The 20,111-nt window shown below is 41.3% G+C and overlaps 1 protein-coding gene across 3 annotated transcripts in view; it reads right to left on the bottom strand.

Annotated features, from left to right (window-relative positions):
• Positions 1–20,111, bottom strand: part of CUBN (cubilin) — a 144,187-nt gene that overhangs the window by 83,429 nt on the left and 40,647 nt on the right. For all 3 annotated transcript variants that reach the window (XM_030483226.1, XM_030483238.1, XM_030483246.1), the window contains 2 exons: positions 19,333–19,520; positions 5,730–5,889 (listed from right to left, as the gene is read on the bottom strand). In XM_030483226.1, coding sequence (XP_030339086.1) covers positions 5,730–5,889; positions 19,333–19,520 — 348 coding nt within the window. The remainder of the gene's footprint in view (positions 1–5,729; positions 5,890–19,332; positions 19,521–20,111) is intronic.

Genomic DNA, 20,111 nt, shown 5'->3' with positions numbered 1-20,111 from the left:
ACCAAGGAAAACTAAACTGCAGGTATTTTTCATAATTTTTGTGCGTTACCTATGAAGACAGATCCCCTACCTTAAGATGCTTGTACTAGGCTTTGAAATCTGCCTTGGTACATACTTTAAATAATCAGAAAATATAGCTAACAAATTACATTCATATGAATGGTATTCAGGCTGAAGATGTAGAAGTAGATGCAGACGCCTGTTTATTTATATACATAATGAATATACGCATGGATTTTGCATTTAAAGGGAAGACTTTAGGAGAAATGCCAGTCCTGTTTTTTTGAAGCATGCATTTGCATGTACGATATCCTTTTCCTATTCTTTAAGCAAGCTAAGAAATACATTTTGATTTAACCTGGAATGTAATTTCCCTACAAAACTAGCCTTCCTGCTTTGTTAAGATACTGAATTGGACAAGTTGAAATGAAAATGTAAACTTCTCAGCTAATTAAACTTCTTCGATCTCTGACATCACCATTAACTGTCTACAAACCTTCTCCCAAAGTTTACATTTGCCTGCAAACATCAGATTACAATTTGCTTCTATTCAAATAAATGAGATTTATGCTGTTTATGACAACAAAGTAAAAAATATTTGGCCTTTAGGGTAAATAAAAATGCAGAAGCATTTTAATGCACCAATAAATTGCTGCACAACTTCAGCTCTCACCAAAATAATAGTGAATTATCTGAAACCATTCTATTCTTAGTGAAACATCTTTAAAAGTTTTTCTCAGTACAGAAGTACACCATCTTGCTTTATGTGGACAGTTAAATGGCTGCACTGCGGAAAAGTTTCTTGCAGCTGAACCGCATATGGCATATGCTCACTTTCTGCAGTGATTTTGGGAACTTCAGCCCTGCAGTTAAACTGAAGGGAAAAAAAAGGGAGGGGAGATGCTCTTTTAGTAGTATAAAGGTCCCAGAATTCCCTTGAAAAATGCTTAAAACAACTACCTGACCTGGTGTTAGTTGCTAGGAAATCAGACAACAAACAGAAAGCTCAGGAAACATATATTTGGTGACTTTGCTTTCCTCTGGCTAAAATCTAAGTAGTCATTGAAGATTGTGCAAGGGATGATTTATAGATCTTTCCATATTACTTACTGCCTGCCTGGTTAGCAGATGGTGTTCATTAACCAAAGAAGAATCCCTATTCTCATAAATAATTATAGCTGAATAGAGAAGTAGTAATCTGTGGAAACCTCTATTATTTGCAAGGTTTTCAGATTTATTCAGAGGAATGTTTTAGCCACATGCTAGAAAAATCCCCTCCATAAAGTTTAAAGTGAAGTGGCACTGTTCCTGTAAAATCAGAGTTAGGGAAATAAAAGGATTCAGAGTTCCAATTGTTGTGCTCATGGCAAAATATTTCAGTAAATGTTAACTGACTCTAGCTGCAAAGAGCATGTAGTATGAACGTTTGCCTGTACTACACTAATACTTGCATGAAGTCTAACTTGGATTCGATTCTAAAGTTTTTTACTCTCTTGAGTAGGTTTAGGTTGTAGAATATTATCCAATGGAACAAGTGGGATAATTTTTGTGGTGAGGGTTTATGCAAGAGATGAAAAATTCAAGTGAGAAATTGTTTTGGTTTGGTTTTTTCTTCCTTCTGATTTGTTAATCACTTCTGTAGCTTTGGTTATTGTTTTATCAGCTTCCTGAACCTTGGTATTTTCTTAAACATGTTCCAATCTGAATTCAATAGAATTGATAATAAGTAAAGATAGACTACTGGGGCCCAGAGACATAAAGGCAAATGTAGGCATTAAAACAAGAGCTGAATCCTCCAAGATAGTAAATGACCGTAGTTCCCATATTAGCTGCCAGTGTCCAGTGTTTAAAAAAAAACCCAAAACATTTTCTAACACTGATTGAACTATTCAGCAACAAGCATTTTAAGAAAATTTTGGCCTCTGATCTTATATTTTATTTTGGAGGGGTGGGAGAAGTTTCAGCTTACAGAAGAAACAGAAACGAATTAATTCTTATCTCTCACAGAGAACATGTCTATGTTTTTAATAGCCAGACTGCAACACAAAAAGCCAGCTCTAAAGAGGGTAGCATCCACAACCCAAAAGAACTGCTCAGGACTTCAAAAGAGCAGACCGTGTGCTTCCTTAGACTTCATGTGGCAGAAAGACACTGGAAAGGAATAGTCAATTTCGAAAACCGAACAAACGGCAACTTCTCAAAGGCTGCACAAGAAATCAACAACAGAGCTATGATTCAGGCTTAGGAAATCTGGGACTCAGCTCCCTCATTGACCTGCAATGCAATATTCTCTCCAGCAATCCTAACGGATGCCTGGCAAATGTCTGCTGTGAATGACTTTTGCATCCTAATCTAATCTCTGTTTCTGTTGTGCTTCTCTGCAGAACTAAGAAACTATTTCACACTTTACCTGACATACATATGGAAAACCCCAGTCTTTAGTTATTGTATGCCTTTTAATAATTTTCGTCTTCAGAATATACAGACCCAGATTAATGTAAACTTCTCATGAATCAAGTGGCTTTCTCCATACCCTGTCCATCGAACATTTCCCAAGGAAATCCAGCAGAAAGAAGATTATGGTGAAGGAAAAGAGCAGTAGAATACTTTGGGGCTACGTAATTCTTTCTCAATAGTGTGCATTGCTTCTTTTTTAAAGGGGGAATTAATATGTCACAAAATAGCATAGTGGGCACAAATTTTGACTATGCTGAGAAGAGCTGATTAAATTTATAAGCTCTACTGACAATCAAGCAGCCAAATGAGTAAGCTTCCAGTGACATGCAGATGTATATATAAAGCAGTCAGCTCCCACACACGTATTGCTTAATAAGGTAAGTGACGGGTCTTGGAAATATGTGTCTTCTCAGATAGTGGCAGTTGTCACTGGTATAATTTTGCACTGAGAGACCTTTGTCCTTTTGGCCTCTTGATTTTTTTATTTTTTTTTTTTAAGGAAGGCAATTCACTTGGTGTGCCTTCTTCTGCAATATCCAGACAGTTACCAAGAGTTTGTTCTTTCTCAAAGGGCCAACATACGCCCCAAAATATATTTGCCTATATTAAGCTTCTTAATAAACAGCAGAAGTGGAATGGGCACCTTGCAGATTCAAGCTTTCCTCTGGTGAATAATCCTACTGAGGTCTTGGCTGCAGAAAAAAACATTAGTGATTTAGCCAAATCACAGCCTCATCAATGAAAGCCCTTTACCTCAGATGAACGGTGTTATTTCAGAACCACAACCACGTTTAAACTGAATTCTATACACTGCAGCTTTCCATCCAAGTTAAAATTATATAGGACACTTTTAAGCATAAATAACAGCATTCTCCTAAAATCAGTTACTACTTCTATTTTTGGAAAAGCCGAAAGACTGGGTTTCCTTCAGCAACCCAGATCAGCAACTCAGCAACTGAAAAATAGTGGCTCAGCAACTGGAAAGATCAGATGCAAATATTTCAAATCAAAACACTTCCATTTTGTGACACGTGTGGCAGGAAGGGCTCCTCATGTTAGTTATCAATGCAGTAAGCTTTTGGCTTTTTTTGATCAGCCTGTAACTACAAGCAGAGCTGCCAGAAAAAGTGCATGAAGTTAACATAGTATCGGGCACATAGTGGCAAATGCAAGTGCTGCTCCCTTTTATCACGAAAGCATGTGAATGTCCTTGATATATATCTCAGAGATGCTTCACCACTGCCAGCACATGGACAGCCTAAGAAATAGTTGACAGCAGCTTGAACTCTAGAGCACACATTTGTCACTTGAGCAGAAGTAAAAGCTCTTCTCTCAGCAATATTTATAGCCTTGTTATTTTCTTGTCAGGTGAGATGTTACAAGATCCAGGTTTAGATTTTCTTAGACATTTGCCTAAGAAATACCCAACTCAAAGGCTGCATCTCCTGACGAGTTCCCCTAGACAAGGAGACTTTCTTCAGTGAGGGGTATTTTTGTGCATTTGAAAGATTTTCAGAAGAGAGAAGCAAATATAGCACCCCGACCACAGGAAAATATCGAATTTTATCCAGGCTAGGGTAATGGTATATACCCAGACAATGTAGCCATCAAGGGCAAGAGGAATACCTATCTGTGCATTATGCAGACTGACAAAAAAAGGAGGTGCCTGCAATGAACAAAAAGACAACAACTGTAGTCAGGTCTGGAAGAACTTGCACTTATGTTACAGGCTGTTGGGAGTCGCAGCTGTGATGTTCAGAGCCAGCAATGACATTCCCTAGGAGGCAGGCCTATCTGAACCCAGAGATCCTGCTCTGCTGCTTAGACACAGCCGTGCATTAGCAGCCTGAGCCCTGTGAAGGGTCAGGCCACAGTTTAGAGTCCAGGAATTAGCAGAGGGGCAGTGCTGTCTGACAGAGAAATGAATGTGTCAGTGCAGAAAAAGAGTGCAGGGGGGTGGGAGAGGGCTGGCGAGTCCGGGAAATGTTTAGAGGGGGACGTGGGGAGAAAGCACAAGGGTGCTTACCACGCAGGCAGATTCTGGAAAGCTTTGAGATCTTTAGAAAAGCCAGTCAGCCCAGTACCATGGCTACTGTATGGAGCTGATGTCATCTGGCTGTGCATAAAAGCCTCCACTCTTTCTTCTTTTGTGCAGTCCCAGAATGACATCACCTCGAAGCACAAGAACGTACCTTTGTGCTGCAGCACTTCCCCTGCTGGCTCCTGCCACACATCTCACTCCTCCCTCGTATGTCCCTCCTTTGCCCAGAAATGCTCCTTGACCTCTATTGAATGCAAAACACTCCTGTCTAGCCAACGAGAGCCGTTTGGGAGCCCACAAATGCCAGCAGTCTGTGGTAGCATGGAGGAGCTCCTATTCAAACAACATAGAGCATGCCATACACCTCAGCAACCCACCGTGGGGCCTCTGCAGCTGATTTCAGCTGCTTTACAATGCTGTCAAAGCTGAATGGTGTGAACTGATTAGGCAGACAGGGCAACTGTGGTGATTTAATTATTTTCGAGGTTGGATCCTATTTGATGGGATGTACAATGGCACACGATTTAATCTTGTTACAGTCCAATATTGCTGTTAAACAATCAGAGTGAAAAAGTTGCATTTGTAGCCCCACTTATGAAGAAACTGCAAACATAGTTTGCAATTGTACAGTCATTAACAAATTTGTTTATAATTGGCATGCATGCTTGCCTATTTAATAAGGCCCACCATGGTCTTCATGACATGCAAGAACAAGAGAAAAACACCCAAAGCCCTGGCCAATGTTATTTCATGCAGAGAAGAGGGGTGAGGGGCAGCTGGAAGTGAATGCACTACCCAAGAAAACAAGCACCACTAAATAAAACTAAAGAGAAGCCTGCACAGAAAACACAAGTCTATAGGAATGGGGCAAACTGAGGGCTCAGTGTTTCCCATTAGAAAGCCCACGTCACGCATGGTTCCCCTGTAATAGCATATATCTCCTGTTCAGCACAGAAATTCTGCAGATGCATCTCATCCCTGTGCCTACTCCTGCAAATGAAAGCATATTTCACTTACAGCTTTCAGACCCTGATCAGATGATCTCGGAGGTGTGCATGTGCAGAAACACCCACTGGGAAAGTATGTCAGGAATTATGAGGAAATGCAATGTTTTTAGAGCTATAATGGGTTATTTCTAATTAGATGGCATAGGGTGGCATAAGCTGTGACTCCATTACATGAATAGGGAAGAAGGAAACATACCTTCCCAGGGGAAACCTGGCTAACTTACCATTAACATTCCACAGCATCTGGAACCCACTTCTAGCATTCAGTCCATCCGAATAAAACACCACATGAAGGCTGGTCCCTGTAGTGGTCCCTGCCAGTGGAAGAGTTTGTCCACAAAAAGTGCCTATCAGGTTGGACTGCACATCAGGCCCATCATAGAGCTGAAATGAAACAAAAAATACCTGAGTGAGTAAAAAGCAGCTCCCAATTCTTAACATTTTGTACAGGATGTCAAAGAAAAAGCAGTGAGACTTCTCACACTGGCTACCTTTGCACAGCAATATGAGCTTTGGGGAGCATGGAAAGATTTGTAGGAAATGATGAGCAAATATAATTGCAATATGTCTTTAAACCTGGCTGCACACTGTGTCCAGTAGGAAGGCTTTGCTGTTTCTGTTTTGGTGTGTATTGGGGGTTGTTGGGGAAGAAGAAAAAGGGCAAATGGCAATGAACTGAAATAGAAAGAAAAAGGGGATGTCACCAGCCTGATTTCACCATGCACCGAACTTGATCAGTGCCTCCAAACCCCTTGGTGACAACTTTGTTTACATCTCCATTTCTTTAAGACTGCACTCAGATGATTTCAGGGCTGACTGAGCTTGTGATAGAGAAAACCAGGCAGTCAGCATCACCAGGGCCTCCCAGAGTAGTGAGGACAAACTGAAACCCAAAACCAAAGTAAAGCCTCAAAAACCACAAGGCAAACTTCACATGTGTTTGTTTATTATTTCATGATCTTATCCTGCTTTGGACCGAGCCATGCTTTCTGAACTTTCGTACTTAGAAACACTTTGTTTGATGTCCTAGTCATATTCTATGTGACGGTATTTTGACAGTCAGTGTGTTGGAAGCCTGAAAATCTTTCTGTTCCCCAAACACAGGCAAGAAATCCTCCATCCCACTCTTAAAACACCACTGATCTAAAAAAACCCAACAAAACAACAACAAAACCCTCCCCCAAAATGCTAAGGAAATATTCCTTAGTATTGACTAAGTATTCCTTAGTATTCCTAGCACATGACTTCTGAAGCTAGCCATATACTCACATTTAAATTAAAACACTTAATACATGTTTTGATGGGGTGACAGTGAATGCTTAGAGATTTTAAGCCTCTTTACGTTAGTTGTCTTGAAACTGGTTTAAAGGGTTTTTCAAATTCTAATTTCGTGACTTTGTCCAAATCCAGTAAATCCCACTGGGTCCACATCGTTGTTCATCACCAAATATCCCAGTGCTCAGTGTCATTTTTCAGGGGTGAGGAGTACAATTTTTGCAAAGCTGGTAAAAATGAGACATTTCAGCTAAATTGCCTTTGACTTAAGATATCAGATTGCTAGCTGTTGTAAAGTTAGAAGTTGCTTTATTATGTCGACTTCCGTTACTATGATTCTTAAAATTTAGTAAAACAGCAACCCTTGCGTTTTTTTTTTATCACTTTAGCACAGTTCATCTGACCTTCTGTCTCACAGATCACATCTTCCTAACACAAATTACTGGCACAGAAACTATGTTTGAACATTCTCATTGCGATTTTTTGGCATGCTTCCTTTCAGAATTTCAACAACAACTTTTCTTTGTTCTGAAGCCATCACCATAAAGTTCTCTCCATGCAAAGAATCAAAACTACAATATCTAGAAAAACAGCTAAGGTTTATTTATCTTTGCTCTCCATTCAAATCTCTTCTCCAAATATCTCTGGTTCCACTAAGAATTCTCTTATACTCAACACTCATAGTATGGAAGTATGATATTACAGTAAATAATGATTAACCATGCTAGCTACTAAGTTTTGCATATATTTTCTAGCAGACCCACATATGGGAATGAGTAATTAAACTCTCTTCTGTTCAAGATGCCGGTCTTGCAGAACCTTCAGAAATCATCTTGTTGATTTAAGACATAGTTGGGGCCAAGAAATCTGCACAAATGATTTCAAATCCTCAAGCAGACAGTCTAATCTGAATGTCTTTTTTGAATAAAAAATGAACTGGGTGTAGTTCAGCCAGAAGCTAGGGGCAAATTGCAAGAATACTCCATGGCCTATTTTATGGCTGATGACCATGAACCTTTTAGGTTTTCAATCATCTAATACAACAAAAGGCTCAGAGCACGAGAAGTGTATTGGAAATTGAGAACTACCTCTCCATTTGGTATGATTTCTCTAGGGGAAACTGGAAAAGCTTGAAAGTTTCTAATTATAGACCCATTGCTGAGTTCTTGCAAAGCCTTGATCAGATGTATTTGATAATAGATATGAAATCGTCATTAAGAATAGATTTTAAGAAGTTGAACATCCACCTGTATTCTTTCCAAATGTAAAGCTTGAAGGACCACCTGACAGACAGATGAGCTGATCCATGCTCATCTGTCTCACAATCCAACATTACAGTTACAACCTTCCTCCAAGCCAGGCTGAGAACTGTACGCATTCTTTTATGGCTTAAGTTCAGCAAAATGAAACCAAGTCAGATCCAATTAGATTTTTTAATAATACTTCCTTTGACAGCTTTGTGGTATATACTACTCACATTTCTGTGGCTTCAAGCCATGGAAATCTTACACCAGAAAAATATGAATGGTAAAGAATGAATCAATGTGGAGACCATGAATCTGCGCTCTGAATCGAAGTGAAAACTGTGTTAAGACTCATATTCAAAGATCAGCCATTAGCTTTAGTGATGACAAATTAAAAACCATTCTAAAGAACTATGGACTAATTCATACCCATAAACTTTCAAATCCAAACAAACAAAAACCCCAACCTTCATGAGTCTCCTGCAACTTTGATTCATCAAGGGAGTGTTATTTTTATCTAAGACTGCAAATGCCACATTTCTATGTAATTTCCCCTTGAAACAGTCCGTCAGTTTTGCAAGACACAAAGAGTGGTTACTATGGCAATCCCTTCATGCGGCACTGCCCCGTGGGTCTGGGTTCAGAGCAGAGCTTCTCAGGAAATTCAAGTGCCTGGCCAGCTGTAACTCATTGAGCGAGGCAGAACCACAACCACTAGAATTACCGTGGTGTTTTTCAAGCTGTCTTTCATTTCTAAATGAAGGGAGCAGCTGTGTGTTTTCACAGGGCATTCTGAACTTCTCAAACCACGTTTTGCTCTCACACAAATTCAAACAAGTGAAACTGAAGCTGAACACAGATCTCACAAGCCACAGTTTCTCTTCTGATCACTGAGATAGTGTTTCTCATCTAAGGGCCTGCTTTGTGGGCTGTACTATCCTAAACTGCTGCAAATCAGGGGAAGATTCTTCCGCAGGCTATATGAGGCAAGGTACTCCCTTGGTCTGTGCAAGACAGTTGGATTTTGGAACAGTTTTTTGGCCACTCCAGTCCCATACGACTCTAGAAACCAGGGATTGGGCTCCCTTCCAGCTCCTCATTGCGAAGAAAGTGCTTGCTCCCATTCCTCGTAGATATTTGTTTCGGAATTTATTTATTTGTTCAGACCTTTTGGCCTCCATCAGAAAATCCAAGGGCTTCGTAATCATTTTGGAAGACAATCTAACAGACAAAATATGCAAACAGCTGCAGCACACGTTCAGATACTTAGCCTCCTCTCTAACGGAACCAATTACCCATTAGCATCCAGAGCTCTCCTCTTCATCAGGCTGCAGCCCGGCACCGGGCCCAGGCAGGGATGCAGTACTTTCAGCTGAATTATTAGGCATGGGCTCAATAACTGTTACAAGAAACTCCTTTTCAGGCTGCCTAGGAGCAAGCCCATAGGTTGACACAGAAGGTCAGAAGGGGAGGTACTAGCTCTATAAGGGATGAACCAAGCTGTGGGACTGCCCTGCAGCAAAGTGGCAGCTGAAGAACATCTGCTGTACATTGGAGTGCGGCTGAAGCAGCAGGGTGAGCCAAGGCTGCAGCAAGGGTTTGCCTTGGGCAACAATGCCAGAGGAGACACCATGGTCACCAGTATTACATTTTGGCTCTTCTGGCTCTTCAGCCTGGAAATACGCCACTGGCACCAGTAATGGTGCTCTGGAGGCTACAGCTGTTCACCTTTCTTTGGAGAAGCAAAGCAAAGCAGCATGACCTGTGCCACAAAGTAGCTCATTGCCAGAACTGGAGCAAAGGCTCAAGGACTGAGCAACTGGAAAATGGAGTTTCTGCTGTGTGGAAAGAAATCACCCTCAAACAAACAGGAAGAAAGAAACTTTGAATGTGTTCCGTTCAAGCATGCTTGAAGCAGGGCCATTTTTCTAGCAGAGCACCTTGTCAAGCTTATTCCTTCTTGCAAACCAAGACTGGCAGAAGCCTTCCAGGTAGTGGGACTCCATCTGTTCAGTTTTCCTGGCAGAAAACTGATTTTTTTTTTTTTTTTATTTTTTAGGGCAAGATTTCAATTTTCTGTAGGAGAACTTTGTTTCAATGAAAATGCATGTTTTTTCATCAGGAAAATCATTACAGAGTTAAAAAAACTAGCCTAACCTGCTCTGGAAAGAAAGCTGCTTACATACATTAGTTAGGCAGAACACACACACTGGATCCAGAGATGATGGAGTCATCAAAGACAAACTTTCAGTTTAATATGAGAGGAAAATCCATCCTATAAATACTGACAGTTCTCATTGTATTGTACCATAAACAAATCACTACATAATAATGAATAATTATAACAAATTATGAATAATTATATCAATAATTGCCTTAATTTGAGTCTTAAAACAAATTGTTTGCAGTCTGAAAGCCTTTTTACAGAGCCCAGCAGCAACAGCCCTGGGCTCTATTCGCAAAACTCAGGAAAGAAGGTTGTGCCTTGGATCAGACCAACATCGCTGTGAGTGTCCCACCCATTGCCGGAGCCTCTAGGACAACCTCAAAGAGCTGTTCTGACACACACAAGTATCACTTTCCTCTAATGGGAAGTGGGAAACGCGATATGGTATTGTTTTGATTGATCTAAACACTAGAGGCAGCGATTACAAGTATCTGAGCAGCTCTTCCTGAATGGGTCAGGTTTTGGAAAGGAAATTTTGATGTCATCGCAACAAATATGTTACAAGAAAACAAAAATGAAGCAAAACCCATACAATATAAGCATCATCCAAATAACAGAATGTACTCCAAAGTGAGATCACCATTAATCCTTACAGCAAGAATTTACACCAATAAAAATAAACCATTTCTAAGCAACACATTTCCTTCTAGAAGAACTAGAGTGCAAGCTTAGAAATCTGCAGGTCTGTCAGCCAGAGGGAAAAAAAACAACAAACAAACCAAAACTCCAGGATATGGCACATTACACTAGCTTAGCACCACAGAGAGGTAGTCTTCATAGAAACAAAGGCAGCTTAAGACTCTGACATACTCTCTAGAGCCTTGTTATGTCTGCACAAACAGGAGAATATAATCAGGTTATGTTTGTGCTTCCATGATGAGGAGTATTTGCAATTGCCACTAGAAAAAAGACCTCCTTAAGAACTCATTCTAAGTAATGCTTTAAGATTATTATTTAAATATGTTTATGCTCTAGATGACCTTTGATAAAACTCCTTGCTCTGACCACTGTAGGCAACTTTCTCACCTCCACACAATGACGTGTTTTCACTATGCAATCATTTTATTCCACAGTACAATGGAGTTTGACATCGTGCATCACTACACATATAAGCACACTAGTTAATCTCTCTGGGATTTATCTAATATATGGAAATACATAAATGTCTAGTCTTTTAATAGTAAGAGTTGTATCTGAGTCTATGTTTTGACTCATAACCTGAGCCTGAAATACTCAGGCCGCTTTGCAAGTTTCAAGCAATGTTAAATTCCACACTGGACTGCAGTGGTATTTTTTAAAATAAATTTTTCATCTCCCACATTACCATTCACTACCTTCTCAAAGAAAACAAGAATATCTAACTACAGGCAAATCTGCTCATTGCTGTCTTTCCAGGAAAGGTTTATTTCTGCAAATGATATAAAAATAACCATTTTCTTTAGCAAGGCTCTGGGTTTATTATAATAATGTAAGAAATGCAGGGTTGTATCTTTGGGTGAAATCTTGAGATTGTTTTAGATATAAGAGTAGGAAACAACTGCTGTTTAAGAAAAGAATGCCTAGGAGACATCCACCTTGTTGGTCAAACCCAAGACCTGCGCTCAAAACCTTATTTGTTCAGCATGATATTTTAAATCCTCAAGCCTGTACGAGGAGAGCACCTCCACCTAACTGCTGTGCTGTCTGGATGGAGAAGGTCTCAGCCAGTTGAAAGCAAGGCAGTCCAGCGCAGGAGTGCATCCAAAAAGCCTGTTTTTCTGCTAACCACTGTGGGTGCTTTGACCTCAAATCATGGCTACATTGCCTGGGGCAAATCCAGGCTGTGCCCAGTCTTTCTATTCCTGACCCCATGCCTCTCCCTGAGCTACAGGCAGAGGTTTGTGTCATGGCCAGCAACCAAATCGTCCCTGAAGAGTCTCTCCTGCCTTTGCTGACCAAGGGGCTGCTTGGGGATCCACAACTGCTGCAGTGGGATCACACCTGCCTTGTCACAAGGCTGTGGCTATTTTGATAGAGTGCCTGCTTTCCTCAAAGCCTCAGAAACTCAGGTGGTTCCTCTGCAGTGAGAAGCTGCTCATGGCGAAGGGAGCAGGACTGCTTTCCAGCTTGGGACAATAATATTTCCAAAGTTATTCTTCATCAGAAGGCTGCTACTGTCAGAAAAGCTCCTTACAAAGAGATGGAGCTGTGCCTAGGGACACAGCAGTTAGGGGAATGGAAAAGGTGCTCATGGTCTGAAAATCCAAGGGAGATCTAAGCAGTTTGCAGTGCTGCCGGCTCAGGTGCAGGGCTGAGTGCTGCTCCTCACATGTTTTGCCAGCCCAGATGAGATGAATTGCTGGAGCAAGCAAGTCACACTGACACCACAAGAGGCCAGAAAGGGCAGGATCCTCTGTGGGAACCCCCTCATCTGCTAAAATTGCACTATGCATAACTGTGGCAACTAAGGAGAGCTGCAGCTTGGTCTTGGCAAAAGAAGATGGGAGAAAAGGGGAATACTCCTGCCTCTTAGGCTTTCAGAAAATCATGGGAACATGGGAAGGGGAGGGACAAGACCTTTCTTAAGTTTGCGTGTGGTTTTCTCTGAGTCATCTGGGGGCTTCCCTTTGGTGAGGGGAAGCTTTGACCAATTCAGATGGGGTTTCTCCAGCCACCATGTAATTTTGTATTGTGATGCCTGGGCTGAATAAGATAAGCCACTTCACTGCACAGACAGTCTCGCAGATGCTGGCCAGGCTTTCCAGCAAAATTTGGAATACAGAACAAAAACAGAAGAGAGAAGAATCCAGCTGCAACTATATGAGTCCTTTCCCCAACAAGGGCCATACACACTACCATCATATGGTAGTATTTCACAGTCACTTCATTGTACAGCGCGTTTTCCTGAAGGTACAAGCAAAGTCACATTGCTCTGAGCTGGCAGGGTGCGGAAAATGCTGAGTCCATGAAGGTCTGACTCATTTTGTGTGTCCAATAGTAAAGTCTGTGCTGGCTTCACTCGTGCTTCTTGTCATCTGAGGTTTCTGTAGGCACCATGCAACCCTTTAATCACTGACAAATTTAGCTGTCTTGAGGGGCGGGACTTTTTGTATGCAATTGTAAGTCTGCCTTAAGTAAACTTTCAAACAGCAAAGCCAAAATGTACTTTGATTCTGTCAATGCAGGCAATTGGGGAAACAAAAATCTGAGTCCTGAGCCAGTCTTGTCTAGGGTGGGTAGCTTTTTGGGCCAACACTCTCCTTCTAAGTATCCAGATGTCTCACTGAAATCAGTGCAACAGCTAAGATTTCCTCATGTACCAATGGTGAGGGTGGCCACAGAAACCCAAGAACTGTCACTTTTATGCTTACAGTCTTACACTGAAGGGCTTCTTTTGGAGGCCCATAAACCCCTGAAGGAATTCAGATTTGAGCTGGCATACTGCCAGCTTGCATGGTAATACGTTAATGGATACGACTGCAGTCTGGCCAGCAGGCTGTAATTTGATGTCTGTCTGCAGAACCTGGATGGGTATATTTAATATATCATCTGCTTCCCCAGGGTGATGTACTATCAGTGACATTTTGTAAATCAGTGCATGGCCACAAGCAAAGTTATTCTCTGTGCTTGAAGAATTCCTGCAGCAATTTCAAAAGACACACTCATAAATAAAATGTAATAACGTTAACCTCCTAATACGGTTTAAGCATCTTTACTAATTACAAGCACAACAGAGAGTAAAACTAGAAACAGGGTAAGCTTTTTTTTCCCCCCCTACGATAAGCTAATAAAAAAAGAGTATGACGAACTGAGTGAAAGCAACAACTATCTAATGCAGTATTCCCAGATGGAGAAAAAGGATATTATGGCGCATCCCTGGAATGCTACTGTGGTTTAAACAGAAAAAAAAAAAAAAAAAGGACATATCCTGTTACCACCAGAAGGAAATTAAACAGTTCTCAGGAGCAGATGCCATACTAATTACTGCATTCATATGATAATATTCCACATATATGGGTGCAATGGTACTTTAACCACTCCGAGCCTCGTTGCTGAAAGAGTTTGGACTGCTTAAGTACACTGGCAGTAAGCAAGCAAGGAAGTGCTTTATTCCAAAGAGGAACTCTGTCTTGCCCTGTCTACTGTTGTTATCAGGCAGTTGTTTGCCCCCATAAGATGTTCTTTTGCATGAACCCAATGATAGTTCCATCCTTGCCGCTAGTTTAATGTGCTGCCCAAGCAAAAGAGGTGAGACTCAGAGAGCTCTAAAACTTATCTTGCTGTGTGACACAAGTTTACTATCTGCTTATCAGGCTGGTGGTGTCTTGCGAAAGGCTGGCCAAGGTCTTCCCTGTACTTATTAAAAGCAGACGCTTCTTTCTTGTACTTATTAAGAGCAGACACTAAACTGACTGGACTTCAAGTGACAGTTGAACTTTGTGAGCAGAAGAATGTGAAGGGAGATTGTCACTGAAGGACAGAAAGATTTAGTGGGTTTCAAATTATATTTTTCTTGGATATGAAAGGAGTAAATTTCAGTCCTACTGCAAGATTCTAATCTTCAGGGCAATAACATGACATTTTTACTTATAAAAAAGCTTTTCCTTTGTGGAGATTATGTTCTGTCATACTACACAAGAAGGTAATTCATCATTAAAGATGGGGAGTTAAATATATGCTTGTTCAGCTAATAACCTGGTGAATGTAGAGGAAGGAATGACATTTTTATGTCATTGTCTGCAATATCTCACTTGCTACAGTCTGATGACTCCTCTAGAAAGACTAATGTTAGGTTATTAAGCCAAGACACGGCACACAATATAAATACCATCCAACCTAATTACAGTTAGTGCAGCATCACTGGGAAACCGTCTGCTATTTGGCATGCCTTGTATCATACCATTGCCACTTCTGTACACGTCTTTATCAGAAGCAATTCATCTCATATTCTTGAAACTTTGTTGTAAAACTCCTTCCAAAATGTCCTGTGAGCATTACTAGCAATGAGCCAACATCCTCTGACAGGCCATGAAACACTGTATGCTGCTCATTTGCTGAGAAAGTGCTCATATGAGACTCATGCTGGAGACTGACGCTATAAAAAACCCAGTTTTGCCTCCCTCCCACGCTGCCCCTTCTCAGTTCCCGGCACTTATCCACACGGGCAGAAAATTGCCACCAAGCCAGAAGAAAAGGGCATTTTCCTTTCTACTTGACACAAGTGTAAACAGTTGTACATGCTGAAGCAGTAGAGATGCCTGCCCTGCCCAGGCCAGATTGGGTCATTCTAACTCAAGGCTCCCTGAAGAGAGGGAATGCTGCTCACCATGAGTAATACCAGGCAGCTGCTACAAACAGCAGTCTGGCTCAGAAGCAGCATCCCATGATCAAAGGACAAAAGGAAACAGGTAACACAATGCATGTCTGACTTCTCATTGTACAGCTGTGACTGCATTTCAGCCTGGGACAGCCACTTGTATTCTTTGGACATCTGACTATCTTTTTCTTTGTCCTCTACTTGATACAGTTATTTGCTCTAAGTGATAATAATATCTTTGGTAACTGACAACCACTAGGAATACCTGTATGTAGAAAAAAGTTTTGGTTTTGTCACTATTTTACTTGTTTAATTTCTGACTTGTAGGTGGACTAAGTGAGGGAGCAAACAGCAAATTAATATATTCTGTGTCACTTGGAGTATTGTGTACAGTTCTGGTGTCCTCAACATAAAAAGGACACGGAGCTGTTGGAGCAAGTCCAGAGGAGGGCCACGAGGATGTTAAGGGAGCTGGAGCACCTCCTACATGAAGACAGGCTGAGAAAGTTCGGGCTGTTCAGCCTGGAGAAGAGAAGGCTGCGTGGAGACCTCAGAGCAGCCTTCCAGTATCTGAAGGGGGTCTACAAGGATGCTGGGGAAGGACTCTTCCTTAGGGACTGTAGCATTAGGACAAGGGGTAATGGGTTCAAACTTAAACAGGGGAAGTTTAGGTTAGATATAAGGAAGAAGTTCTTTACAGTGAGGGTGGCGAGGCACTGGAATGGGTTGCCCAAGGAAGTTGTGAATGCTCCATCCCTGGCGGTGTTCAAGGCCAGGTTGGACAGAGCATTGGGCGACATGGTCTAGTGTGAGGTGTCCCTGCCCATGGCAGGGGGGTTGGAACTAGATGATCTTGAGGTCCTTTCCAACCCTAACTATTCTATGATTCTATATCAGACTGAATTAGTCATGAGGACAAATGCTGCTCTTGTATACTACATGTGTGTTTGGGTCAGAAGTGTAAGTCATAATTAAACTCAAAGCTGAAGAACAGGCCCTTTTCCAGTATGGAGACTCGACCAAACCCTGAGAGACCAGAAGGTGAAGACCAGCAGCACACAGGAATGCAGCTTGCCCAGTCTAGCTGACCCCACCCCACCAAGGACCATGATTTTCTCCTTCAGAATTCAGAAAGACCTCAAAAAAATCAGAGCTCTAGTTTGAGACATTTGTAATGTCGTAATAGTGCGTCCACATGCATTAAATCTGTTTCTCCCACTTTGACTTTTTGGGTTTTTTTCCAACTGCCATACCCTGCTCAGGCACGTCAGCTCTGTGCCATAACACCTCTGCAACATTTAATCCCCATCACATACCACTTTCCCTTACTCCCTCTACCACCACAACTGTGATCATCACCTTATCCAACCTAACAGCTAACTCATGTCCTTCCCATCTCCAGCCTCCCAACAAGAAGTAGCAAATATTTTCACCAAGCCTGCCATCAGCTAGCTGCCATGGAGCACCCCAGGCTGCTACTATCAGGGCTGTCACAGAGCTAAGGAAACAAGTAGAGTGTTGCTGCCTGGTGCAAGGGGCTGAGGTGGGAGAGCTGCTGCCACCAAACCCAGAAGGGGCACCTAAAAGCTCCTGTGGAAAAAGAGCACCCAATCACCAGTGTCCACTCTGGTTTGTGAGTGCAAATACATGGAAACTGTCTGAGCAGCAGCTTCCCATTTCCTCCAAGAAAACAGTGAAGGGCTCTGGCACATGGTCCACTCACCACCCACTTGGACTGCAGTGAACAGGATTATATCTCTATTTTCCCAGTGTTATACTCAGCCAGGGAATCAGAGCTTTCCCCTTTTAGGCCTCTTTGCAATAAAAGAATCTGAAAACAAGTATGTGGGACAACAGAGATTTATCTTAGCTGAAGAGCTGTAAGTTGGTTTGGGTTTTTTTTTATTAACCTTTTTTCCAGTTTGCAGTGGCGTCAGACTCCACATGGATTTCAGACAGAGAAGTCCCAAGTATCTGCAGTCTGCTTAGAAAGTGAACTGCACGCTTGTTCCAGCTGATTCCCCCTTTCCCCTACACCACAGAGCACTCAGATCCTTGCCAACATGCTCCCCTTTCGCAAGACACAGGGTGGGAGCAAACACTATTCAATTCCCTGGCTGGTTCAACCTTGTTCTCTTTTTTACACTATGGCACATATTTGTGCAGCATGCAACAACCAAATGAGAACATCTTTTCCAAGTGGTATTTCTTATTGGTATTTGGAGAAACATTTGTAAGTAATGTCACATGAATTGCAAATTAAAGCCTCCTGAACACACTTCCATGACTGCTTTTTCCTTGCATTTTCCTCTTTGTACCTCTTTGAGTCTGTATTTTCTTTGATTGGAAGCACTGAAAAATTAAAACAAAGAGTGCAAGTACTTTTGTGCTCCCTGTCTCCTCACTCCCTCTAATATGTTTTATTTCTGTCCTTTTAAGTGCTTTGGATGAGGTCTTGCCCCTGGCACTATTCCTTCAGCCTTGACTTATGTCTAGAATAGCGTCTTCTGGCAAGTCTGTTGCTCCTCACTGGCTGGCTACTGTGTGCAGGGCTCCTGCTTTTCATGGATCAAGGGCTTAGGCATCTTGAGACTAGCACTGGCCTCTCCACTTGGCTCCAGTGTTTCCTTTTCATTCTCCTCACAAAAATGAACCAGGGTTTAATAGTTTTCGATACAGTGCTCCCTTGTTTGTTTTCTTCACATCTATTCTTTTTTTCCATTCCTGACCACAAGAGAAGAAAGCTGGAAGAACACCGCTTTTGCCAGTTTATTATCAATTTTGAGCTGTGAAATCTGGCATAGTAAGGAAGTAGAGGGAGCAAGGGAAGACATCTAGAGGGAACAGATGAGCCCATCACCAGGCCTGTTGGTGGACCTTCTGCAAGACCCCAGTATTAAGTAAGTGTCCCCAGAAATGTGGGCACTATTCCTTAGCCCTCTCTTTGGGTGTAAGTAGTCTTCTCTAACACTACCTAAGTAGTCTTCTCTAACATTTCTCTAAATTTCAACTCTTCTTGTGCAAAACCTAAGTAGTGCACAGGGGCTAAGTGCTGCCATCCTGTACAAGGGTGAGATCTGAAGGATGGATTAGCTCAGCAAAACAACAGAATTGTAAGCAGGAGATTATAATCCTCAGTACAGCAGTGATCATAATTACACTCTACTTCCCACAGTACAAAGTACAAAACTGAGAGAAAATATCTTCTCAGTTGCCCTAGAAATACAATTTTTGAGGAAATGAAAATAAAGGGTATTTGCCTTTAGATTGGCTGGATTATTTTATTTGGCTAAAAAAAAAATCTCTTTTTTTTTATGGGTAAATTCAATTTCTTTCAGTTCCTTTAAAGAAGCAGATAAATTATGAAGGGGAAAATATAAACAGGAGTCAAAGCAACCATCCCTTTAAAAATGAAGAAATAACACATTTTAAAGTTTTTAAACATTCCCCACTCCTTCTTGGATAAAAACAAGAGGAAAATAATTGAGTTCATTGCCTTTTTGCAATCAATTTACTAATCTCAGGATTTCTTCTTCTTTACATGAAGATGTGATGACATCTTACTTCACCCATAAAAGCCAGTGCATCTAACCTAAGGTGGTAGCTAGACTCTCTGTAGCAAACCTAGGCACCTGCAAAGTGATTCATCCTCCCTGTTGCAGACTTGTCTTAGGGTAGGATGAAGAGCTCTCTGGCAACGCTTCACTCCCTACTGGTTGCGGAGGAAATAGTTTGGATTTAACACTTGAGCTTTAATGGCCAAATTTAGATAAGATAATACATACCTTTAAGAAATCACAGTCACAATCAGATCCATCTTCTAAATCAAAGGCTGTAAAGCTATAGTTGAGCGTGTTCCCCTTTGTAGCTTGGATAGTCCAGTTGCAGTGCTCATTTAATGGATAGTTATTTGGATAATTTAAACTTTCCAATATGTCATGGCTATGATTAACAGTCAGTACGTCCTGGCAAACTGAAAAAGAAGTGATAGCAAATTGTATTTGTGCAGTGCTTATTAACCCAGTATCTCAAAAAATTACCAATTGAACTTACTGATGGCATTACAAGGTTAGAAATATTTTTATTCACAGATTAGAGAAGAGAAATCATGCAGAAAGAGAACTGTGACCTATTGAAGAAGATACTGCATATGCTGCTACCAAAATCCAGGCTTTCCGAAATTGAATCCTTCAGCTCTACAATGTCCTTTTTTTATGACATTTGCAGATTCACCAGTTTGGGGAGGGATCTCAACAAAGATTGGCTAATCGATTAAAGTGGTCTGTTTCAGCAAACTGGAAAAAAATTATAATGCCTGGCTAAAGAAACAAATTGAAAGTATGCTACTTGTATTGGATTTTCTAGCTTCAAGAACTGGAATTGATCATTAAATTCTTTAAAAAGGAGCCATGATTTTCCTTGTGAGTCATCCAATAGCATCCTAGCATAAGAACTGGACAATCACCTGGAGTAAAGAGAACTTTCCTTGAAGTGCAGAGAAAACTAAAAAGAAACTAAATTAGATAACGAGTGAAACTGCATTCGGTCAGCGAGTCTCATTTTC

The sequence above is a fragment of the Strigops habroptila genome, chromosome 1 (genome assembly GCF_004027225.2).
Source record: "Strigops habroptila isolate Jane chromosome 1, bStrHab1.2.pri, whole genome shotgun sequence".
Taxonomy (NCBI): domain Eukaryota; kingdom Metazoa; phylum Chordata; class Aves; order Psittaciformes; family Psittacidae; genus Strigops; species Strigops habroptila.
This window is presented reverse-complemented; position numbering and strand designations above follow the sequence as displayed.